Source organism: Mytilus californianus, unplaced genomic scaffold, assembly GCF_021869535.1.
Source record: "Mytilus californianus isolate M0D057914Y unplaced genomic scaffold, xbMytCali1.0.p SCAF_5, whole genome shotgun sequence".
NCBI lineage: Eukaryota > Metazoa > Mollusca > Bivalvia > Mytilida > Mytilidae > Mytilus > Mytilus californianus.
The window spans coordinates 8,261,969-8,288,323 of NW_026262701.1; the positions used below are offsets into that span (position 1 = coordinate 8,261,969).

The 26,355-nt window shown below is 32.1% G+C and overlaps 1 protein-coding gene and 1 long non-coding RNA gene across 4 annotated transcripts; one reads left to right on the top strand and one right to left on the bottom strand.

Annotated features, from left to right (window-relative positions):
- Nucleotides 1-1,256: 1,256 nt before the first annotated feature.
- LOC127700818 (retinoblastoma-binding protein 5-like) lies at nucleotides 1,257-26,355 on the top strand. Its single transcript, XM_052204496.1, has 16 exons — nucleotides 1,257-1,364; nucleotides 2,734-2,759; nucleotides 4,035-4,207; nucleotides 5,735-5,875; nucleotides 7,119-7,206; nucleotides 12,162-12,233; nucleotides 13,994-14,103; nucleotides 14,697-14,816; nucleotides 15,647-15,800; nucleotides 17,545-17,616; nucleotides 18,691-18,808; nucleotides 21,367-21,433; nucleotides 21,948-22,047; nucleotides 23,446-23,575; nucleotides 24,830-24,954; nucleotides 26,142-26,355. The coding sequence occupies exons 1-16, from the start codon at nucleotides 1,346-1,348 to the stop codon at nucleotides 26,145-26,147; spliced, it is 1,521 nt and encodes a 506-aa protein (XP_052060456.1). The 5' UTR covers nucleotides 1,257-1,345; the 3' UTR covers nucleotides 26,148-26,355.
- Nucleotides 22,519-23,254, bottom strand: LOC127700819 (uncharacterized). Of its 3 annotated transcripts, none has more exons than XR_007981731.1 (3): nucleotides 23,020-23,254; nucleotides 22,690-22,788; nucleotides 22,519-22,590 (listed from the first exon to the last, which is right to left on the bottom strand). It is a non-coding gene; the product is annotated as an uncharacterized LOC127700819 (long non-coding RNA). The 3 variants fall into 3 exon arrangements; XR_007981730.1 differs by having other exon boundaries at nucleotides 22,921-23,254; XR_007981732.1 differs by having other exon boundaries at nucleotides 22,888-23,254.

A 26,355-nucleotide genomic window follows, 5' to 3' on the forward strand; every position in this document is an offset into this window, starting at 1 on the left:
CTGATAAAAATTCTTATTTTAAAGGCATTTAATAAATTTGATAAAACCATTTTAATCAAATACGTTTTCATTTGATTTTGAACAGAGGATGTTTCCCTTTGAAGTAATACGAAGTTACGATCATTATATATACAGTCAAATGGATGTCTAAAGTTAAAATATGAGTCACAAATCTGATTGAATACACTGTTTTCCCAATTATATTGATTCGGCACCTTATATTACTTTTACCGATTTCTTTCCATTTTATTTGAGAATAGTTTTTCGTGTTTTTTTTTAATTTTTTTTTTTTTTTTGCTAAACTTATAATTTCAGAGGTTCATTTTGTCAGTGATTTTCTATACTACATTAGTATAGAAAATCCCTGATTTTGTACATCATTAAAAACTCAGCACATGCAGAAACATATAATACAATATGTATTATATGTCTCTGGTAATGTAATTAAGCTGGAAGAATACACAATAAACAATAATCAGTTGGCTTTTTGTTTGAAGTTTTCTCAATATTCTATTAATAATTTTGAGATTGTTTATCACTTTAAAAATTTATGAACTTATCTCAATTACAATAACCCATTTATAGTTTTAAAAAACTGTTTCAGGTAGTTTTTGATACTTTATAATTAAAAAAGAAAGTAAGCAAAAAAAACCATTACATAAGCTGTTGTTTAATCCACAGATGAGAATAAAAACTAATTTTATCATTGTAATTTAAATTGTTTTTTTTTCCCTGCCTTTCCTGTCTACTTGTATAAAATAAATATCGTTGGCAACAATCTCGTAGCCGATGTTTACTAGTAATGTGGCGTTGTCATGAAATAGAGGTTCCTTTATTATATTGCACGGCACATAGTCATCAATATTATGATGGAGTGCGGAAACTGAAAGAAGAAGAAGATATAAGTTCCGAACAGATAGTATGGCACCATTGTTTAGATAATAAAGTTTCCATTTGGAATTTCTGTTACGCGCAACAAATATACGTTGAAACCTCGAGTGAAAAACGGAGTCTTCAATAGTTTACTTGCAAAACATAATGTTAATTGTGGGAGCCGAAATAACTACCTCGGGTGTCGAATTAACCAGGTGCCGAATTGACTATGGGTGCCGATTTGACCAGGTGCCGATTTAACCAGGTGCCGAAATTCCTAAAACTGAATTAAAATATATATCATTGGACTAAACCAGGATATTGCCATTCTAACTAGCCATAGAAAATAAGGCGTTTCACCTCGTTCACAGTCCTCACAACGTTACCGTTTTCTACTGGTCACGGAATTCATCCATTTCCGTCTTCGATCCCTCAACATTTCATTTCCTTAAACTTCCGGAAAGCGGTCAAAATGAATTTAGAACTATTAGGTTTGTAAAGTTATGAATTTACTCACAATTTACACATCTGTTTGGTAATGAGGCAAGTAAAAAGACGAAAAGATACATCGTCACGTGTTTGGTATTTGCTGAAAGCTGCACTACGTTATGGGTTTAACGATGTAGCTTTAAGATTCATCATAGACAAAAATGGTTTTGTTTACACCTTGAAAATTACTGTAGTTTAGTAGCATATAAATATAAGAAAATTATATGCATTTTGTGTTTCAGTAAAATAACATAAATTTTTAGTCCATGAGATTTAAAATTACATATTGTCAACCTTGGGAATCAAACCTGGGAACTGTGTGTTACAATACAAGCCTGCGCTCTTACCGACAGAGTCAAAGAAGAACTTCTTTAGCTTCTGGCTCATAAAGGCTGGCATGTTTTTTTCTACTCAAGGGAAGCAATCCTGTCACAAGTCCCCCACTTCTAATCCCTTTTTGAGATAATATGTCCAGAGCAATTTTCTGATTTGGCCGCCCTTAGAACCATGAATCTAGCCTATTAAGTCTAATGGGGAAAATTTTTGCTAACTACCTCACCCGAACAGGTGCCTTTTACGCCTACAGCACCATTCTGTACACATGAAGCAGTAGTGTAGATTTTAGTTGTTTTTATCCTCATAACTCTGTTGGAGCAGTTTAAGTTTAAGGAGCACACCCCTGCTAATGAAGTCTGTACGACTTGTGGAGCGTAACACATTAATTTAGATATATAAACACCATACATACGATGGAACAGAAATACTGTCTATTGTATATATTGAGCAAAATAAATTGTTTTCTTTCTGTTTGAAGTTTTTTTTTATAATATATACATGTAAAATAAGAAGATGTGGTATGATTGCCACTACTATCAACCAGAGGTCAAATGACATGCATGTGGATGTCACAACTACAATGTATAGTTATATTTCTATACAATAAAATATGTAGAAAAGTAGATGGTGGGATAAAGTGTTTGTGTATCTCAGCTATATGTTAGGTTTATGACTATAAACACAAAAACACTTGAAAATGAAGAAAATATGAGGTAAGACCTTACAATGTCTTTGGTCTAATTTTTCACTACAGTTTGATTTGAGGTGATATATAGAGATTTTGTAATACTTCAGTTTTTAGGAGAAATTGATTCCTTATTAAACCCCCTTCTTTGGAAACTTTCAAGAAGAGCATACATTAATTCCCCCTGTTTGAACTATCTTAATCACTTTTGATTTTAGTCAAATGGGTAACTAATGGAACTTGTGCTTGGAACAACTCTGTATTTACTAATTTCCACAATTAACTTTTGAAATTTTATCAGTCAATACATTGAATTTTCTAATAAATATTTTCGTTTCATGTAATTTCAGAATCTTTTGGACAGAATTATCCAGAGGTGAGTTTACTTGTACAAATATGCAGCTGGGTAAAAGATGTGTAGTAGAAGTGTTTTCTCCAAAATTCTATAGAAGCATTAAATTTATTTTTTATTTTGTCAAGTTGTCTTAATTTAACTGACTTAACCACAATTGTAGATACATGAAGGGCTACATGAGTATTCCAGAAAAAAAAAATCAATATGGTGATTGGGGGTTGGAAGGCACTTTTATTTTAAGGCCATCACCAATATAATTGCACTTTACTTTGCATACATAACCACACAATTTGTACTTCGTGACCTGCCCCCTACCCATAAAGTGCCTTCCATCCCCCTCCCCCATATATTTTTTTTCTGGAATAGCCCTTAATATGACTTTGTAAAAAAAATACTTCTTTTAAATGTTTTTGTTGAAATGAATTGTATATAGATTTTGGTTGATTTTCAAGTTGTTTTCAGATTTGCAAATATTGAGCCCGTGCAAGAAAAAACTAGATAATTTACATCAATGTTTTACATTATATATTAGCCTTATCTCTCATGATTATTTACATGGTTCAAGTATTTACTCCATATTTCCTTCTCATGTTTGTCAAAAAACTTTTTTGTAATTGTTTTTTTAGAAAAATTAAATATATACACATTTTCTACTATGAAATCTTTGTGAATATTCATAATATCTGAAACCCTTTTCAGCTAGAAGTATTACACCTACATGGAACTATCATTTTAAATCTAAATTCATATGATTTTTTTAGGCAAAGTAAGGTTCTCTTTTATTTTATCATTTATGTACCAGCCTACACTATTATAAAATATTTGAGAGTACTTGATTTAAAAAACAATTCTGGACAAGAATCTCTGTATATTTTGGATGACAAGAATCTCTGTATATTTTGGATGATAAGAATCTCTGTATATTTTGGATGACAAGAATCTCTGTATATTTTGGATGACAAGAATCTCTGTATATTTTGGATGACAAGAATCTCTGTATATTTTGGATGACAAGAATCTCTGTATATTTTGGATGACAAGAATCTCTGTACATTTTGGATGAATGCATATAATACATGTAGGCTTAACCATGTTAACTGATATACAAGAAAATTATTATTTATTACTGAGAAACATTATATTAATTTTTATCAGCTATATTTTCAGTGACTGGACTATAAATAGAACCTTTTAAACAAAAAACCTTTTCCTTGTTCTGGTTTTTAATTTACAAAATATGTTCAAATATTTAGTGTATGCATTTACATTTTTCTCTCATTGTTTATTTTTCCAAAGGAATTTGATGGAGCATTAGATTGTGTTAGTATAGCTATAACATGTGCATTCAATAGACATGGGACATTATTAGCAGTTGGTTGTAATGATGGACGTATTGTTGTGTGGGATTTTCTTACGAGAGGGATTGCCAAAATTATCAGTGCCCATGTACATCCAGTTTGTACATTGTGGTATGTATTAAAAAAAATTTGTACATAGATCTAGAACTTTAAAAAATGGAATACATGTAACTATCCTTATATTAGTCAAGGGCATCATTGAAAACAGATATTTTGTTTAAATAATTTCAAATGGTTGTTTGTTTTTACAATTACATAAAAAGTATGTTAAAAAGAAACCAAAAGCAGTTATTAATTTGGTCTTTCAAGGGACATAACTCCAGGAAATCTTGAAAATTACTAGTTTTCAGGTTTTAGTTATTTTCCTACGGTAATTCTTTGTCAGTTTTCACCAGAAAAGAAAAGGAATTAAATGTTTATTTCTTTGAGTTATTATCTTATCCATAGGTATCTGTATACCATTTGAAAGTTCTTCATGATAATGAAGCAATTAATTGCTCCTGATAATGTGTCTGAAAGATAACTTGAATTTAATATCCCAATCCCATATGTGTTGTTATTTAGAGACTGTGCCATTCTTAGCTTCTTTTAACCTACTTAGCTACTATGCCCACTTAAAAAATTATTGGTATTTTAAAGGGTTGAAGTGTCAGTTCACATGGGAAAACTCTTGGATTATTGAGGAAAATTGAAATAAAAATATTGACAATTTCAGAAAAATTGTCAAATATTAACAATTTTTTTTTTTAAACTAAAGCTCTACCTAAACTAATTCAGAAAAAATATGATTTTCACTGATTCTCCTGAATGTTATGTAAAGAAAATGTGTAAGTTTTAATATGATGACAATGTACACGAACTGTAATGAACTTACGTGTACATCAAAAGTCTAAAAGTTTTTTTCTACGATGCTGATATAACATGGCATCTTCTAATAACAGTAAAAGCTTTTGAAGGTTTCTTTATAAAACAAATGTACACCTTGAACTATAAAAAATAAAAGTCAGATGCAGCTGTAGCAGATCATTTGAAGTTTTACTCATTATCATGGACAATAGAAAATCTGTGCAAATCTATATTGAAAAATTCAAAGTACAAAAAAAATGTATCAGCAAACAGGAAGTAAGTATCTGACCAATTAAAAGTAATTCTGTTCAGTAGTACCTGAGAAAAGTGTGACACAAATATATGTTGGACAAAGGGATAGATGAAAAGACAAGGGGAATGCAATATAGCCCCACTCCTACAGTTGGAGTATAATTACTGCTAAACTTATTAAATCATTTGCATGTACCGAAAATACAGCCTTATACATGTTTAATTTTTGATGTTTGATTATGATATTCAGAAGTTGATAACAGCTACATGTTATTGGAAGATATAGGCACAATAGTTGTAAGAGAAAGTATATAAATTAATGAGTATTTTTAAAAATTTAAACAATAATTCATAGAGGACAACAGCTACATGTTATTGGAAGATTGCTGCACCTTAAATTTAAAACCATTTTATTGTAGCATTTGTATATAGAAGTTGTTTGTTAGAATGAATACTGTTCATTGAAATATTATTATCGTATGCATCCTTTGAGTGTGCACATAATATTTGAAGACATTTTTAACAAAAATTTATTTTCAGCTGGAGCAGAGATGGACATAAACTACTGAGTGCAGCGACAGATAATACAGTATCGGTATGGGATGTAGTGGAGGGGGAGTGTGATAAAACATACAGATTTCCCTCCCCTATCCTGAAAGTACAATTCCATCCTAGATATAGGTAACTACATAACAAATGAATTGTTAAGAATGTATTCTTCTGACGTTTCAGTCTCGTTGAAATCTCGTTCTGGAATTATTTCCAAAACATGTGATACAAGTGGAAAATATCAATGAATTTAAGAAATGTTATAATCAAACTTAACTCTGTGAAAAAATTGTGTATTTACAATAAGTAGTTTTTGAGTAATAAATTTCTCAAATTTTATTACCAATCAAGTCAGTCTTTTTAGCCAAAATTTTGAGAAAATGGGTAAGGGGTACAAGAAATGATTTTACCAGAAACATGTACATCCCATATCACTCTTTTCTTTTCAAAATTCTTAGATATGTATTTTTTCAATCATTTATTACAAAGGAGTTGAAATAATATGCATTTTGTTCTTAAAACAGGGAAAAATCACAAATTTACAAAGTTGACAGCATGGTAAATTTGACACGAAAAAGCATCAAAATATGATAAAACTTTCTTATATTAACACCTACCTATAGTTTTTTTTAAGTTAGATTTATTCAGATTGGTCCACATCATCTTTATTGAAAGTATGAAGAAAAGTTTAATTGTGGAACTGTGATTTTTTCACGATAATACCCCAAAAATGGGTAAAAATTGATGAAAAATAGGAAAATCATCAAAATTGGGTACTTTCAAAGGGCCGTAGCAAAAAAAGAAGTGCACCACCATATGATTTTTTCTTCACAAATTATTTTTTTACAGTCATATAAACCCAAAAATCAGGTTAAGAAAAAAAGTTTAATTCTAGAAATATTTGGCTCCTCAGAGGTGTACATCCTTAAGATGAGTAACACATGAACAGTGAATACAGTTCATGCATAAAGAATATTTATATATACATGTAGTGTCACTTATTTTTGAAGACACATTCCTCTTAAAACAAAAAACCTGTAAAAATTTACTGAAACTGCTACCCATAGTAACTACTTCTAAAGTTACCAGTACAGTGCTATAATAAATAAAGATATAAACATCTGAATACTAAAAATTGAGAAATTTTTGTGATTTTTTTTTATCATTGCAAAAAAATGCCACATGATAATTAGTATGCCGGTTAACTAGAAATATCAGTTAAGATTTAGAATAGATATTATGTTTGCAGCATTTCCTAAAATGACATTTTTAATATGTTGATATACAAAAGCAATATTATTAGACACATTAAAGTTGAAATTTACTGTAGCTAATTAAAACATGTAAAAGTATTAAGTTAGTTAACTTTTTGTAGAACACAGTTTTTAGTATGTCCAATGAAACATCCTGCTGTTAAAATGGAGATTGATGGGAAACACTCAGTTATTCCCCTTGATGATGATGTAAGTATCTAATGATTCTAACTATCTTGTTATGAATGATTGATGGATTATTGGTTATTGCTTGCATAACATCCAGTGACAACTATTTCATGCATATTCAACATGTACAAGACAAGAACAAATTAACAATAAATCAAATAGTAAAATGGAGAATGGAAATGGGGAATGTGTCAAAGAGACAACAGCCCGACTAAAGAGCAGAAAACAGCCGAAGGCCACCAATGGGTCTTCAACACAGCGAGAAAATCCCACACCCGGATAGGTATGTTTACATAAAGAATTATTCAAAATTACAAAATCTAAATAAAACCGTAGTAGTCAGATACTTTGCCTTGTAATTGTTAAATGTGGAAAATTTCTCTATGATGATAGACGGGTTTATCTATAATTGACCAGAAAACATGGGTGCATCCATTAACCTCTCACGTGACCGATGAGCCATTGCGACTGTGAAAAAATAACTCACATGCATTGATCAAAACATAATCGATTTTCTGTTTACATTTGCATTTCTTTCATTTCTTATTTATTTTACTATGGGTAGTGTCAAAATGTATAAAAAAAATGGAGGCAATTCTTGTGCAGTTAATAGTTGAACAAATAATTGTAAAAAACTTCAGATTTGGAAAAAATCCATATGTGAATTACACAAGGAGTTGCAGAATGACTGTTTGATCCCATACAAGTTTCATTTGATGCCTTCTGACTGGCTAACAAAACTTGGGTGGATCAAAAGTATTAACAGAATAAACAATTTTTAGCTCACCGTTCCGAAGGAACTGTGAGCTTTTGCCATCACTTGGCGTCCCTCATCGTCTGTCGTCGTCCATCTGGTGTAAACTACTGTAAACCAACTAATTTTCGCGAGCGATTTATTTTCATGAGTCGCGAGTAGAAAAATAAAGCGAATATAAATCGTTGCGAATATGTAAAACTTGGATCTTTCCTTATCTAACTACAGCAAGTAAATTAGAAAGTCATGAAATTTAATCGTCGCGAATTGGAATAGAAAGGGCTTAACGCGAAATAAAGTATCCGCGAAAATAAGTTGGTTTACAGTATTTCAAACATCTTCTCCTCTGAACCTACTGAACCAATTCCAACCAAACTTAAGCTGAATGATGCTTAGGGTATGTAGAATACAGTGTTTGTTTTATTTACTGTTTCGTCAAATAACATGGCCGCCATGGCTAAAAATAGAACATAGGGGTAAAATGCAGTTTTTGTCTTAAATCTCAAAAACCAAAGCATTTAGAGCAAATCTGACATGGGTTAAAGTGTTCTTTAGGTGAAGTTCTATCAGCCCTGAAATTTTCGGTTGAATCTGATAACCCATTGTTGGGTTGCCGCCACTAAATTGGTAATTTTAAGGAAATTTTGCGGTTTTGGTTATTATCTTGAATATTATTAATGATAAAGATAAACTGTGAACAGCAAAAATGTTCAGCAAGGTAAGATCTACAAATAAGATCGATGATCAAAATTGTCAATTGACCCCTTAAGGAGTTATTGCCCTTTAAGGACAATTTTACACAATTTGTTTATCCTGTTTTCTAACTTTAAAAAAATCTTCTTCTCTGAAACTACTGAACCAATTCCAACCAAACTTCAGCTGAATGATTCTAAGGATATCTAGAATAAAGTTTGTGTTTTATTTTCTGTTTTGTAAAAAGACATGGCCGCCATGGCTAAAAATATAAAAAAAATTACAGGTGAGCGATTCAGGCTCTTGAGAGCCTCTTGTTTGTATGTTCCGAACATTTTCTTGATGGTGCGGTGAATACAAGAAATCTGTTTCCAAAATTAAAACTTGGTTATGACAGTAAAGTTACACCCTGCAGACTAAAGTTGGCACTGCGTAAAATGTCTGAAAAAGCTTAAATTAAACTATTGAGAATGAATCTGATGACGATAATGCACCTGCCTCTTCTAGTTCTGAAGCTTTAGACATGTCTGCAAATAATGATAATGAAACGTATCCCAAGGCTACATATAGTTTTAATGTAGCCTATCCTGAAACTGTAAAAAAAAATCTACCCAGTATGAAGAAACAGACTTTCTTATTCATGAGGACCATCCTTTATATGCTGAAAAATGGTCAGACATGCAGACAACGTCAACTCAGACAAAAATTTATTGACAAAGGAGAAAGGAGTTTAGAATAAAATAGTAAGGGGGACCATGTCAGCGAATACAAACATTGTGACTGACATTAATGCCTTATTATATACTGGTGTAACCAAGGAAGTTTTCTATACTCTAGTGGAATTAATACGTGTAGACAATCAATTTAATTTTCAACTCGATATTGCAGATCAGCTGTTGCTCGTACTGATGAGGTTAAAACTTTATTTGATATTTGATGATTTGGAACATCACTTTGGTATTTCAAAAAGTTTGGCTTGTAAATTATTTAATTCTTGGATGCCAGTTCTTGCTGGTAAGACTTACAGGTTCAGTTGTTTGGCTTCCACGAGGAAACAATTAGAGCTTGTACCCCTACATCTTTTTCAGGGAAATTATCCTTGTACAACTGTCATAATTGATTTTTTCGCAAAAGGCTCTTGCTCAGTACCATACAGAGTACACTTATTCCCTGTAAATTTTGTGTATAAATGTTCTCTAATAAAAGCAGAGCAATCTGTCATTTCTTTTATTGGAACCTTGCTAGCACTGCTTTTTGAAAGGCGTTGTTTCTGGCGTCCTCAACAACACACTGCCACTCTGTCCTTTTGTTTAAATGCAATTCATGTACCTTAGCAGGTGTCAAAGTAATGTACTTCTGCAAGAAGTTGGAACACTTTCTGCATGAATTTAAGGCTGTATGATCGCCATGATCCTCTTGGAAGATATCCTTTGCAAACGGTTTGCAGGTAAAACTTTTTCTTGCTGTAGTTCCTTTGATACTGTATAAAGGAAGTAGATTTGAATTTTTGATGACTTCCTTGAACTCACTATCTAAAGTATACGTGGGTGTATCACGACTACCTAGTACCTATCTTCCCCTGCTTTTTATTTTTGTCTATTCTGCGACGAAAGCGTGGAAAGCAAGACATAGGGTTTGCTTTTCCGGCGACAGGGGCGGTGGCGTCAACAGTTGTTAAGTTTTCTGCTTAAGTTAGTTTGTAAGGAACTACTTGTGATAGATCATTGATTTTTGATGTAAATTTGCATTACTATCAGTACATATCAGTTTGACGATTATTTCGAGGCCCTGCCCCCTAGGTGTTGGGCCAGCAACTTTGAATTAACTAGCAATTTTCAATGTTAAGTTTTCTGCTTAAGTTAGTTTGTTAGGAACTACTTGTGATAGATCATTGATATTTGATGTAAATTTGCATTACTATCAGTACATATCAGTTTGACGATTATTTCGAGGCCCTGCCCCCTAGGTGTTGGGCCAGCAACTTTGAATTAACTAGCAATTTTCAATGTTAAGTTTTCTGCTTAAGTTAGTTTGTTAGGAACTACTTGTGATAGATCATTGATATTTGATGTAAATTTGCATTACTATCAGTACATATCAGTTTGACGATTATTTCGAGGCCCTGCCCCCTAGGTGTTGGGCCAGCAACTTTGAATTAACTAGCAATTTTCAATGTTAAGTTTTCTGCTTAAGTTAGTTTGATAGGAACTACTTGTGATAGATCATTGATATTTTTAATATGAAGTTGCATTACTATCAGTACATATCAGTTTGACGACTGTTTTGAGGCCCAACCCCCGAAGTCATGGTCCAGTGACTTTGAATTAATAAGCAATTTTCAATGTTAAGTTTTCTGCTTAAGTTTGTTTGATAGGATCTACTTGTGATAGATCAATGATATTTTGTATGAAGTTGCATTAGTATCAATACATATCATTTTGACGACTATTTTGAGTATTAGTGCATATCTGTTTGAGGACTATTTTGAGGCCTTGCCTCCTAGGTCATGGTCCAGTGACTTTGAATTAGCAATTTTCAATGTTAAGTTTTCTGCTTAAGTCAGTTTGATAAGAACTGCTTGTGACAGATCAATGATATTTTGTATAAAGTTGCATTACTATCAGACATCTCAGTTTGTTGTCGACCATTTCTAGGCCCTACCCACAAGATCATGGTCCAGCGACTTTGAATTAATAAGCAATGTTGCTGTCCATCAGATTGTTATTCGGACAGGTGAGACATATCTCTGTGTCAACAGTTTATTCAAAGAAAATGTTCAATAGGGTCTTTGATTCCACATTTCTTGTTGTTTCACGATTCCATTTAGCATTTTCATCAGTGCATGCTACGCCTGTCAAATTGTTTCTAACTGCATGTTCAATTTTCCACAAAACAGCTCCAACATGACTACATGTATGGCCTTTGCCAGCCATACAAGAACACCACCTGTTAACAATTGACCCATCCTCGTTACAATGTAAGAATACCTCATTTGACCTCACAACTGTTTGTGATGACATTACTTCTCCTTTAAACATAACTGTCTTATCATCTTAAATATGATGTGTTGTTACACCTACGTTTCCACTTTGAAAATAGTTAAATCTTTGAAGGCTTTTGAAGTTCTTCATTTGTTGCTTTTGATTCGATAAGAAAGTTGAAAGTATCTCTGAACATCATATTTGACCACATGCACATGTCGTCAATCGATGTCTTGACTTTATCAACACCCAGAGGTTTCCATTCTTTTGCTTCTATTAACATTATGTTGATTTTTTTTCGTTAAGATTGATAATACACTTAAGCGTGTTTACATATTTTTCATGACTGTAATGGCGACTGCTATTAAGACAACACCTGGGAGTAGTGTCATAAACTAAGGGGGATAATCGATAAAACCTGTCTATATGTCAGTAACATTAATTTAGGTATCATAAGCAACCATGTCTACAAAGTAAATTTGAAAAAAAAACTGCTATACACTGTAAATTTATATATGGTATTTAAAATTTTGTCTTTTTCTTTTCAGTCAGATTTAAACATTGTAGCTTCGTATGACAGACGAGGAACAAACATTTATACAGGAAATGCAAAAGGAAGGGTGAGTCAATCTGTAAAAATGATATACAAAAGAAAGGGTGAGTCAGTCACTGTGGACTTGCATATCCAATCTACTGAGTAGACAGTGTGCATGCTCCTTTTTGTGCAATTTTGCAATCCATTTGAACATTTAAAACAGTTGAGAAACAAACAACAACAAAAATCTATGATTTGGAAATCTCAGATAATTTTTGGTAAGATTTTCTATCATTTTTGACTTAGACAATCCTCAAGAAATCTTACCCATTGATGTCTTAGACAATCCTCAAGAAATCTTACCCATTGATGTCTCAGACAATCCTCAAGAAATCTTACCCATTGATGTCTAAGACAATCCTCAAGAAATCTTACCCATTTATGTCTCAGACAATCCTCAAGAAATCTTACCCATTTATGTCTTAGACAATCCTCAAGAAATCTTACCCATTTATGTCTCAGACAATCTTCAAGAAATCTTACCCATTGATGTCACAGACAATCCTCAAGAAATCTTACCCATTTATGTCTTAGACAATCCTCAAGAAATCTTACCAATTGATGGCTTAGACAATCCTCAAGAAATCTTACCCATTTATGTCTTAGACAATCCTCAAGAAATCTTACCCATTGATGTCTTAGACAATCCTCAAGAAATCTTACCTATTTATGTCTCAGACAATCCTCAAGAAATCTTACCCATTGATGTCTTAGACAATCCTCAAGAAATTTTACCAATTGATGGCTTAGACAATCCTCAAGAAATCTTACCCATTGATGTCTTAGACAATTCTCAAGAAATCTTACCCATTGATGTCTTAGACAATCCTCAAGAAATCTTACCAATTACTGGGTTAGACAATCCTCAAGAAATCTTACCCATTTATGTCTCAGACAATCCTCAAGAAATCTTACCCATTGATGTCTTAGACAATCCTCAAGAAATCTTACCGATTTATGTCTTAGACAATCCTCAAGAAATCTTACCCATTGATGTCTTAGACAATCTTCAAGAAATCTTACCAATTGATGTCTTAGACAATCCTATAGAAATCTTACCCATTGATGTCCAATTTCAATTCTTGCATTTTTCCAGTGTTAGACTTAATTTCTCTGCTATTAAAAATTCTTTTCAGGTCTTATCAAGGTATTAGTACTATGTTGAAAATTATGGTAAAATATAAATAAAAAAATATATAAAATGTTTTATAATAATATCATTATAATATGTCAAATCAAATGCAAATTTAGAAATTTTACCAAAATATACCAACAAGAGGATGTTTTTAAAATTTGTACATCAATTCTAAAGTAAAGCAAAGTCTTGTTATAAATTTTATACTTGCATTCTGATCTTTTTACCAATCACATGTTCAGGTATGGCACCAAATCCTCAAGTGGTATGTCAGTTTCAAAGTCTCTAGCTTCCTTTAAGCGATTTTGAAATTATTTGAATGTTGACAATTAAATATGATATAGATATGCCATAAAATTTGAGGTTCTTTCAGTGATATTATGGGATGTATTAATACATTTAGTTCAGAATAAGAGGTTTCATTTTTTAAAGAGGTGGGTTAGAAAAAAAAATAATACTCACTGACCGAGAGGTTAGACGTGTTGTATGAATGGTACAAAATACAGCATGTTATTCTTAGTTATTTACACATGTATTGAAATTGTCTTATTCAGTAAATTGATGAATGTTATGGAGGGTTTTTTTGTCCTAGTTATTTCACGAGGATTTTAAAATATATACATTAATTTTATTGTTTACATTTTTTTCAGATCCTTGTATTTTCTGTATCAGATTTACAGTTATTAGCATCATTCAGGGTAACAACAGGCACATTGAACACAACAGCAATTAAATCTATAGAGTTTGCAAGGAGGGGGAGGTAAGAATGATTGCTTGTAACAACAGAAATTAATAAATAGGATGTTTTCAATATTTTGATATGAAAGCTAGATATAAAATCACATGGAACATATGTGTTTAAACTCATGGAAGCAAAATGTTAATTTTCTGTAATTTGAACATTTCACATATAAAAAAGAAGCTGTGAAAAAAATGGCTTCAAAAGTGTTCTCAGATAAAGAAAAAAAAGACAAAAAGAGCATAAAAAATTTTATTCTACAGGAATTAAAAGGTTTATTTAGAAGTGATAAGGTATCAGTATCTGAATTCTTGATATATTATTTATTTTATTGAGATTTTTATTCCCACCTACCATAATTTGGGGACATTATGTTTTTCTGGTTTGTACATCCATCTGTCATTTGGTCCTTCATCGGGGTAAAGTTTTGCTTTAAGGTAGATTGATGTCACATCAACATGAAACTTGGTACATATGTCCATTATGATGCAAACTTTCAAAAAATATATGCCAATTTAGGGTTTTAACCCTTATGTCATGGTTCAATAAATATATGTATGAGATAATCCTTGCAGGGACACAATGTCCTAATGACCCATCTTCTTTTTTTTCAGCTGTTTTCTGGTAAATTCAGCAGACAGAATAATACGAGTATATGAATGTGGTGAAGTATTGGCTTGTGGTAAAGATGGTGAACCTGAACCTGTACAGAAACTACAAGATCTTGTTAACAAGTAAACTGCTGTTACAATAATTATCATATCATATCTTAGCATAGCATAGCATCGCATCGCATCGCATCGCATAGCAATTTAAATCACAAAAATGATCAGCAAGGTAAGGTTTACCAACAAGTCAAATTTTGCCGATATAATTAGTAGACTGTCACTCTTTATAGGAGTGATTGCCCTTAAATGAGGATTTTTTTACTCTCTTTTGTGTTTTGAGCAAAAACTAAAGAAGATAGAGAGAAACTAAACAGACTGAATGATCAGCAATACAAGATCAACAAAACAGATTTTTGTCATGAATTCTATTCTTGTCTACAATGTTTGAGAGTGTCCTTTGTTGAATATGCACATAGACCATTGAAGGTGAGCGACACAGGCTCTAAAGAGCCTCTTGTTTAAGCTTCTTTCAGTTGAAAGACAATAGATAATTTGTGTGCAGCTATTTCCAATTAGTGTTGATAACATTTGCTCATGATGTCACTGTGTTCTCACTCTATCTAACAAAAAGATCATCTTAAAATTAAGAAAATAGCGAAAAATTATATATCCTAAAAATATTTACACAATAGAAAACATTGACAGTAATATTATATGTGACCATAGGAATCAGAGACTTCATATATTTCTGAACTCAAGATTAAAATAATCTGGCCACTAAAAGTAAGGTACCTTTAATAGTTGCTTTTATACTGCCACACAACCATTTACCTTTTTTCAACAATTTATACAATGTGGAGAGTCTGAATAATATTGAATTGTTATGATGGAATAAGAGGAATTCCCTTAAAAATAGTTGACATATTAATGGTTTAATGAAACAATTTGTATTACAGAACGTTATGGAAGAAATGTTGTTTTTCTGGAGATGGTGAATACATTGTAGCAGGATCTGCCAGACAACATTCTTTGTATATGTGGGAAAAAAGTGTAGGAAACTTAGTCAAGATATTACATGGAACAAAGGGAGAATTATTATTAGATGTTGTGGTTTGTATTATAATTTATTTTGAATGAAACAAGAATATTTTGCATTCTTAAAAAACTAAATTGATTTAAATTGTATGGAATTATTAATTTAGATATTATTTGTTCAGTTCTTTTCCTGAATTAAAAATAATTTATGTAAAATAGGAAATAACAATAAATTGAAGTTTCTTCCGTCATAATCATTTACGGACAGTTATCTGTAGTCATATGATAGGTTGTCTGGTTAATAGTTTGTTTGGTGTAAAATGAAATATTCTAAAACCAATTTTAAGGACTAATTTTTATACGCCCGTTTACGGGACGTATTATGGTATACCGTTGTCCGTCTGTCCGTCGTCAACATGTCGGACATTAACTCAAAAATGCTTTAAACAATTTGCATAAAAGTTTGGTGAATTGTTTATATCTATTGACGTGAGCTCCCTTTCGTTTTTTATAAAATTTAGATTTTACGTTTCCGAGTTGTGGGGTTTTATTCATTAAAAAAAGGGGATTTTCCAGTTTTCAGACAATAAGTCAAGAATGCTTTCACCAACTTGCATGAAATCGTGGTGGATTGTTTATATCTATTGACATGAGCTCCCTTTCGATTTTTATAAATTTAAGGTTTTTCGTTTCCAAGTTACAGGGTTTTATTCATGAAAAAAGGGGGGATTTTCCAGTTTTCGGACAAAAACTCAAAAATGCTTTCAGCAATTCTTATGAAACTTTGGTGAATTGTTTGTATGTATTGATGTAAGCTTCCTTTAGAATTTTATAAATTTTACATTTTACATTTCTGAGTTATGGGGTTTTATTCATTAAAAAAGGGGTGATTTTCCAGTTTTCGGACAATAACTCAAAAAATGCTGTCACCAATTCTCATGAAACTTTGGTGAATTGTTTATATCTATTGATGTAAGCTCCCTTTTTATTTTCATAAATTTCTAATATGACATTGAGAATTAATTGAACTTTATTTGTTTATAGTCTGACAAAGATTTACTAAGTATTGCACAACAGCAAGAAATCTTTAATTGAATATAAATTCAATTCATATAACCAATTTCAAGTTCTTTGACTACATTTATTCAGAAACCTATAATATGTCAAATATTTAATTACAATCCAAATTCAGACCTGAATCAAGCTTGAATATTGTGTCCATTTTTGCCCCAACTGTTCAGGGTTGGACCTCTGCAGGCGTATCTAGCTGCGCTCAGCGAAGCAGTTTATTAAGCTTGATGTTTGAATACTAGATTGATTGATTGGTGTTTAACACCACTTTCAGCACTACTCACTATTTTGAGGTGGCAAGTTTTTATTGGTGGAGGAAGCGGGTATGGCAGGAAAACTGACAATCCAAGTCAACTAAGATTAGAGTCAAGCACAATTGCCATGTGTAGGTTAGAACTCACAACTACAAATTTGAGAGAGTAGTGATACAGTAGTTGAATGACTTTGACCACTCTGCCACCAAGTTTCAGTCCAACTGGCAAATGTTTATATGCAAGAACAAGCAGAACACAATACTACATTGTAAAATTTGCTTAAACAGTAAAATATGTTTAAACTGAATAGGGAAGCAGAAAAAGGAAGTAAAATCTTACGGTGATACATCTTTTATTAGATATTCATACTCCACCCTCTTGATGCAGAAATGAAGATTAGTTGAAAGATTTGCTGAAAATATTGCTGTGAGAAATATTATTTTATAAAACTATAAGTGTTTGGTTTCTTTTATTAATCCTATGTTTAATTTCAGTGGCATCCTGTAAGACCTATTATAGCATCCATATCCAGTGGTCTGGTATCTATATGGGCTCAGAATCAAGTGGTAAATATAGAATATATATATATATATAGACATGTTAAACAATGGATTGTGCTTTTTCGTTTTTTAATGCCTCACTTGCAATAGGAGTAGAGGGACACATGCTTTTCTATCTGTGCGTCTGTCTGTTTATTCATCCATCCTGTTTCAGGTTAAAGTTTTGGTTTAAAGTAGTTTTTAGTCATATCAACTGGAAATTTTGTACGCATGTTCATAATGAAATGAACTGTTTGAGATATAGATGCCAAATAAGGGTTTTGACCCATATTTCATGGTTCACTGAATATGGAGAATTAGGTAGGTTAAAAATTTGGTTTAAGTATTCCAATTAAGTGAACTGTTTAATGTTTATGCCAAATTAAGATTTTTAACAAATACTTTTATAGTTTCTGAGATGTTACTAAACATAGAACATTCAAAAGATGTAGGTAGGTTCAGAATATTTTTTAAAAATGTAATTAATTTTATATATGATCCCCTTAATGCCATAGGTTTAACATATATGTTGAATAAAAATATAAAAATACTAATCTTGTGGACACTAATAGTATATAAGTCTTTACCAGAGAAAGAAATGTGATTGGTTTTGATTATGAGATTCTCAAGTTCTCAAGATTATGAGATTCTTACAGATCCAGGCTTCTATGTCATTGAAAAAATCTCAAATTAATATTAACTATTTTTATGCCCCTCGCCATAGTTGATAGGGGCATTTAGTGTTATCCTTGACCTTCTGTCTTTCTGTCCTTCCTTCTGTCCGTCCGTCCCATTTTCGGTTGTTTGAAGCTTGAGAGGGGGCATTCCTGTCCTCATACACTTTCTTCTTTTATTTTTTTAGTTTTTGGGGAATTGTAAAGAGTTAATACAATATTTTTGGTGAAATATAATGCCATATAAAAGTGTCCTCTCTGACGATATGTTATAAAATTGAACCTGTTGATTAGCCGATTTACCACTTGGAGGAGTTTTCAAATCTGTTACCAAAGTTTTATGAATGACAGAAGATTTGAAACAAAAGATAATTAATTTTAGAATTCTTTCAAATTACAGGTAGGCTTTTTTTTATATGTTTTGTAGGAAAACTGGAGTGCATTTGCACCAGATTTTAAAGAATTAGATGAGAATGTAGAGTATGAAGAAAGAGAATCGGAATTTGATATTGAAGATGAAGACAAAGAAAAAGAAGAAACAAAAGGTAGTGTCTGGTAGAAATAAAAAAACTTTCAGTCTAATAACATACATGTAACACTCCCAAACGTGTCCTTCCCCCCAAACGTGTCCGATTCCCCCAAACGTGTCCGTAATATTCAATGTTGCCCAAACGTGTCCGATTTCATAACCCCCAAACGTGTCCGACAATTGTTATTCGCCAAAACGTGTCTATTGTTGAACACCAGAACGTCTCACGTCTTTTAGGGCTAATAAATGTATGTCCTAAATGACATCAATAACGTTTACGGCAATTCTATGATGGGGGACACAGTTGATGAAGTGGTCATTTATTATCATTAGATTGTTCAATGCCGGTTGTTAATGATGATCATAATTTCAAATTTGATCTGTAACATATGAATTTACTTTTGACTGAAATTGTTTATTGTTAAGTAATAAGTATTTCATGCTCATTTAGAGCAAACATACACATAGTTTTAGTACAGTTCAATTCATCGTTTACTAAGTGAATTATTCTGTACTAATAAACTTTCCTTTTATATTAATCCGAATATTGCACGTTAGGCTTTCAGCAGAATTGACTTCCCTTTTTACAAAAGTTCTTGTATTTTAAAAGCTCTTCATAGATCATAAACTGGTTATCAGATTTTTTAATAAATTTTAGGTTTCGAGCATTACTAAAGACACACGCACAAGAGACATAATGTCCAGTGCCAAATATTTCATGCATTATTTGAACGACATCATGTTAACAATAAATACTGTAGATAGGTTTTATTATCATACCGGGAATTTAGGATTAGGCCTAAATTTTTACGGTTATTCGGGATTAACACTAGTTGGGATTTTATTCTAAAAAATTTATTTCTATTTTTTAATGAAATAGTCAAATGAGTATACTTTAATGAAAAAGCAATAACCAAATAACCTACGTATTTATAATATGGACACGAATGATAGTTCCAGTAAACGAAAAAAAATGGAGGTTGATATAGACATGTTTGGGGGTTTGTGCACGTTTTGGTGTTTATTAAAAAATGGACACGTTTGGGCGTTTTTACAAATGACACGCTTTAGCGCCCTTTTACATTAAGGCTTGTTTTGCTGTTCAGTGACATCATATGGACACGTTTGGGGGGAAGGACACGTTTCTGAGTGTTACATACATACGAAGGTATTTTGATAAGAGTAGAGAGAAGTCAATCTAAAGGAGAGTTTGAGGGATTTTGTCATTTTCCCATGATATTTTCTTGCAGTATATTTTTTAGGGAGATTAAGCTGATATTAAATAACTATGTGTGTGTCTGCTTTGCAGTACCAAACCAACATTTTTATATATAAATAAGAAGATTTGGTATGAGTGCCAATGAGACAACTATCCATCCAAGTTACAATGTGTAAAAAGTAAACAATTATAGGTCAAAGTACGGCCATAAACACGGAGCCTTGGCTCACACCGAACAGCAAGCTATGAAGAACCCCAAAAAGATTAGTGTAAAACAATTCAAATAGGAAAACCAACGGTCTAATCTATATAAAAAACGAGAAATGAGAAACACTTATGAACCACACCAACAAACGACAACTACTGAACATCAGATTCCTGTCCAGTTGAACTTGACTTAGGACAAATGCATAAAAATGCTCGTTTACATTATACCGTTGTCTGTCTGTCTGTCTGTCTGTCCGTCATCAACATGTTCGGACAATAACTCAAAAACACTTTAATCAATTTTTATGGAGTGTTGGTGAATTGTTTATATCTATTGATGTAAGCTCCCTTTCAATTTTTATAAATTTTTAGATTTTACCTTCCAAGTTATGGGATTTTATTCATAAAAAAAGAGGGATTTTTCAGTTTTCTGGCAATAACTCAAAAATGCTTTGACCAGATTTCATGAAACTTTGGTGACTGTTTTATATCTATTAAAATAAGCTCCCTTTAGTTTTTTATAAATTTGTGAGATGACATTAAGGAGTAATGGAACTTTATTCAATTGAAAAAGAGACAGGCGTATCATGCGCTCATGGAGCAGCCCTTTATTTGAGATCCCAACCCTATTTTATTTCATTTAGGTAATAAGATGAGAAAATTTTATTTTGATAATGAGAGTTCCTATTGCCAGTCTTGTCCATTTCCATTCTCTGATTAATAATTCTTAACAAAATGAAAACAACACATTATAAGTTTTTTTTTTCTGGATTTACCTTCATCAGGAAAGCTTTAAGCCAAATATTTGAAAGCCAAGGATATATAAGAACTGAAAAAGTTGAAGAGCTATACAAAAAAGGAGCTTAAATGATAGTCGAATCCATCTAAAGTAAATTTTCCCTGAGTAAGATATGAATGCATACAATAGGAATCCAAATTCCTATCTCATAGAAATGAATAATTTAATGTCAGCAATGAGAAATCAACATTTGATTGCAACAAACTTCATTGACTTTATGCAAGGATCTAGAAATTTATTTGATGTAATTTTAAAATCAGAAAATTTGTATTTTAGGAACGTATGATGAAGATATAGAGGTTGATTTAACAGCTATAGATAATAATCATATATAAAATGTGTATTTTAGGACCGTATGATGAAGATATAGAAGTTGATGTAACAGCTATAGAACCTATACAAGCATTTGTCAGCAGGTATGAATAACATTGTGTTTATTATGTTTACATCTGTTAACAACTCATTTTCTGCCACAAATAAAACTAAAGAAACAGGTCATTCTCTGTCCCTCTCCTTCTGCCAAAAAAAACCAAAAAACTAAATTACGACAACCTTCCAGTTATTAATATTTCATTTATATAAAAAGTATAGGGTCTTCGACTCATAGTAAAACAATTTTGTCAGATTTGTTTTTCCTTCAAAGTCTTGAAAAGAATGTATATTGAAATTGATCTAATTTGAACATCTGAGTATTTAGTGAACCTGTTTTCAATCTAATGTCCAACCACGAGGAAGGGACTTCGTTAACAGAACAAAAACCTTCAGGTCGATAAATGAGAAGTGGTACATTTGTGTTTTTTTACTTAATAAAAAAAAAAAGATAATAAAAGTGTGTAAAGCTTTGTCTAAATTTTTGTACTGGTAATAATATTGTCATTTTAGACTTGAATTTCCCTGAATTATTATAATTGTGTGTTGACTTTATTACAGTGATGAAGAAGATGAAGATGATGATGCCTTGTTATATTTACAAGTAACACCAGAAATAGATGAACCAGAGGAAGGTTGGCCATCTACCACAGATACTAATGTATGTGTTCACATTAATTACGACCCATATTGAAGATACAGAAGTCATATCTTTTTCACCTCTCCTTCAATATTGCTTTATTTTGTGATCATAAATTGGGGTCCCTTTGAATGCAAACAACAGTTTTATTTAAAATATTAGACAAGCTAAATCACTGATTGGGATATAGTGATCGTGAGACTACACCAGATAAAACACAAAGCTGTTATAGCTAGGAAAAAACAATTGATGTTTGTAAAATATATACCAGTCTAAAGAATGAAAAAGGGTGTCTTGGTAGCTGAGTGCTCTAAGTATTTCATATACAGTGATCACTAGCCTTTCAACTCTGAGGCTGTGAGTTTGAACCCCACTCATGGTAAGGTGTGCTAATAGTCGGTTGTACTTTCAAGGTACTCCAGTTTCCTCCACCAATAAAACTGTTGCCATGATCTAGCCATGGTAGCTGAAGTGGGGTTCAAACACCAACAGACGAATATAGAACTAAAGTTCAAACGCCAACAGACAAACGTAAAACTAAAGTTCAAACGCCAACAGACAAACCTAAAACTAAAGTTCAAACGTCAACAGACAAACATAAAGCTAAAGTTCAAACACCAACAGTCAAACATAAAGCTGAAGTTCAAATGCCAACAGACAAACATAAAGCTAAAGTTCAAACGCCAACAGACAAACATAAAGCTAAAGTTCAAACACCAACAGACAAACGTAAAACTAAAGTTCAAACGCCAACAGACAAACCTAAAACTAAAGTTCAAACGTCAACAGACAAACATAAAGCTAAAGTTCAAACACCAACAGTCAAACATAAAGCTAAAGTTCAAACGCCAACAGTCAAACATAAAGCTGAAGTTCAAACACCAACAGACAAACGTAAAACTAAAGTTCAAACGCCAACAGACAAACATAAAGCTAAAGTTCAAACGCCAACAGACAAACATAAAGCTTAAGTTCAAACACCAACAGACAAACATAAAGCTAAAGTTCAAACGCCAACAGACAAACATAAAGCTAAAGTTCAAACGCCAACAGACAAACATAAAGCTATAGTTCAAACGCCAACAGACGAACATAAAGTTAAAGTTCAAACGCCAACAGACAAACATGAAGCTAAAGTTCAAACGCCAACAGACAAACATAAAGCTAAAGTTCAAATGCCAACAGACAAACATAAAGCTAAAGTTCAACAGACAAACATGAAGCTAAAGTTCAAATGCCAACAGACAAACATAAAGGTAAAGGCTGTAAATGTATCTAAAGTTCTATGAAGCAAGTCAGGTCATTTGTCACTATTAATCGTATTTGTTACATGTTAGATATTTTTGTTGTGAATATCGTTTGTTATATACTGGGTAGATCCTTTTAATGCTAATTCAGTTTTTATTTGATTTCCAACAGGCACCTGAAGATCAAGGTCAGAATGAGAAAAAAAGAGGTCAAAGTCATTCAAGTAATGCTCCATCACCTAAGAAAAAAAGAACAAAAAGTCAAGAGATATCAATCAACCTACCTAATGCTCCATCAGAAGGTAGGTTTTACACTAATGAGGAGGGTCATAGGTCATATCTATTAGCCAAAATTATTTGATGGTTGTAGTTTAAAGTAAAAAGATGATTTGATGATTTGTATCATATATAAAAAAGAACTATATAAATGAACTTGAGCACAATTATATTTAATTTAGCATAGCATAACACAAATTTGTGAGGGAATTGAACAATTGCTCTACCATAGATCATTAGACAGACTATCATAATACTATTGTACTCATGACAGGTTCAATAAACTATTTTTCAATGATATTATACAAACTTTGTTGACAAAATATGCCTTAAAAATGCTATTTTACTGTATGAATGTATTACTTCGTTGACTTTTGAAGCCTAAACTTCTGTTGCTTTAATTTTGGTAAATTTTTTCAAGAAAAACATGTAATATTAAAAAATATAAATGTTAAATTGAATAAAATAAAAATTTAGGTGTTGAAGCATTTTCTTGAAATATAGCATTTGTCAGTTGATAGGCAAGGATGATAATCTGCTATCATTTTGTAATTGTATCTCCTGCGACAAAAGTCGCGGAAAGCGAGACAAAGGTGTTGCTTTTTCGGGGCTGCGGCAATGGTGGAGGATGCGTCAACAATTGTTCAGTTTTCTGTTTGATACTTTGATAGGAACTACTGGTGATAGATCAATGATATTTGTATAAAGTTGCATTACTGTCAGTACATATCAGTTTGACAACTATTTTGAGGCCCTGTCCCCTAGGTCATGGTCCAGCAACTTTGAATTAATTAGCAATGCTGCTGTCCAACAGATTGTCTTTTTATGCCCCACCTACGATAGTAGTAGGTGCAATTTTAATGCCAAATTAGAGTTTTGACCCCAATTTCACGGTCCACTGAACATAGAAAATGATAGTGCAAGTGGGTCATCCGTGTACTTTGGACACATTCTTGTTTTTAATTTTAAGTGGACATGTGAGACATATTTCTGTGTCAACAGTTTATCTGTAATTTTTTCCTCTGATTAAGAAGATTTTTGAGGTTTAGACAATCTATTGGCTAGACTATTTTTAAAATGTCCAGATCTTGAGCAACTGAATTCACAGAGGAATGATATTTTTCAAATGTTGAGGTCTTAATCAATAATAAAGGTAATTAAAAACTTATTGAGCATGACCTATATCTAACTTACGATTGATTCCAGCTATCAAAAGTTAGGGCATGATTCACAGGATTAGCTGTCAGATTAAATGTCGTGATTTCTTTATAAATCTTCAGAAATCCACCCATTGCTGAATGTTAAGAAACCAACAGACAAAAACCAGCAGAAGAAAGTGAGTCGAACAAACAAAGGAAAACCATCAAAGTCAGAGAAATCAAAACACAAATACAGATCAGATGAGGTAAATTTCCATTGGATACTTATTGTGTCACCTGACAGTGTCAAGTTGGGGGCTACACATAGGGACAACATCTGTCAGCGTAGTCATCCTTGTCATACTTTGTTACTCCACAACTCCTTGGAAACAGCTTGATTTTGAGGTTTTCCATACCCAAACATGGACTTGGCCATTACTGCTTAAATTAGTTTGTTTACCTGCAAACCTTAAAAACTGGTTGGCAGAATTCACCCAAACTTGCACAGATTCTTCAACAGGACATTAAGTTGTATACCTGTTATTTTAATTTTTGATCAAAGTGATTTCTGAGTTACGATACCAAAGCATAAACTTAGCTCTTTCTGCTTATATCTGTTTCTTTCATATTGGATGACATCCATTTTAATACCAAAGCTTCAGTCAGTATATACATAAAACAGGAAATGTGTGGTAAATTAATTGCAAATAAAATTTCCATTCTGAACCAAATTTAGCAGGAAACAATATCAAAATACTTTGAAAAGTTAGAAAGACCTTGGATAGAAAACTTTTATCAAAGTTTCTTGGCTTCTATGTTTGCCAATAATTTTAAATTTTGCAACACTCATTGGTCTGCAGCTTGATAATGTTGAGTTGCAGCATGCTAGCAATTCTTACATCTGCCTTGCAGCTACTTCCTGTTTGCAAATGATTTGAAATTTTAAACATTCATTGTACATGAAAAATTTTCAACAAAGTTTTCTTGGTTTCAATGATTTTAGGGAATGGTCAGTTATGCTCCTCACGAGACAGTTTGTTACTCTGACAATCCCTCAAGGCACAAGTTCCACAATGAAAGATAATGTGTTTCTAACTTCCTTATGTAAAATTTATCCCCCTTGCCATTGTTCTATTCATTTTACTAGTACATTACTGAGTAAAGGTTTTGTATGAGTCTTGAACTGCGTAATACTGAAAGTATGCACTATTATACAAAGCTGTGATATTGCAAAAAGATACATTTACCGCTGACAATGAATCTTTAACAAAAGTGCACTTTAATGGTATACATTGATATTGTCTTTTTGTTTTGAGAAATTTCCACAGTTTTTGTTTGTCTATGCATATTATACACTTTTGAAGTATCAAATTTGATTTCACACAATTCAATTAAAATTTCCTATAATGTATGACATATTTACACAATTTATAATGATAAATGTTTTTTTTAGATATGAATGGGCAGTGCTTGTAGCGTGATGCTGGAAAACTTTCTTTGTCATTTGACAAAATGTTAGTGAGTGATGCAGTTCCAAGACAAATACTTGTATCAGCTAGATATGATCAGATATAAAATAAGACTACTGGACGTTTTATGGGCATAGATAACAAGTAGATCATCCCCATATTTATTATGTAAATAAATATAATGAAAAACTGTGACAA

Excerpts from the sequence above, each read along its gene's own strand:
- LOC127700818 (XM_052204496.1), top strand. Across the intron at positions 18,809-21,366 it reads AGAAAAAGAAGAAACAAAAG|GACCGTATGATGAAGATATA; the intron begins GTAGTGTCTGGT and ends TGTGTATTTTAG. Across the intron at positions 22,048-23,445 it reads CATCTACCACAGATACTAAT|GCACCTGAAGATCAAGGTCA; the intron begins GTATGTGTTCAC and ends GATTTCCAACAG.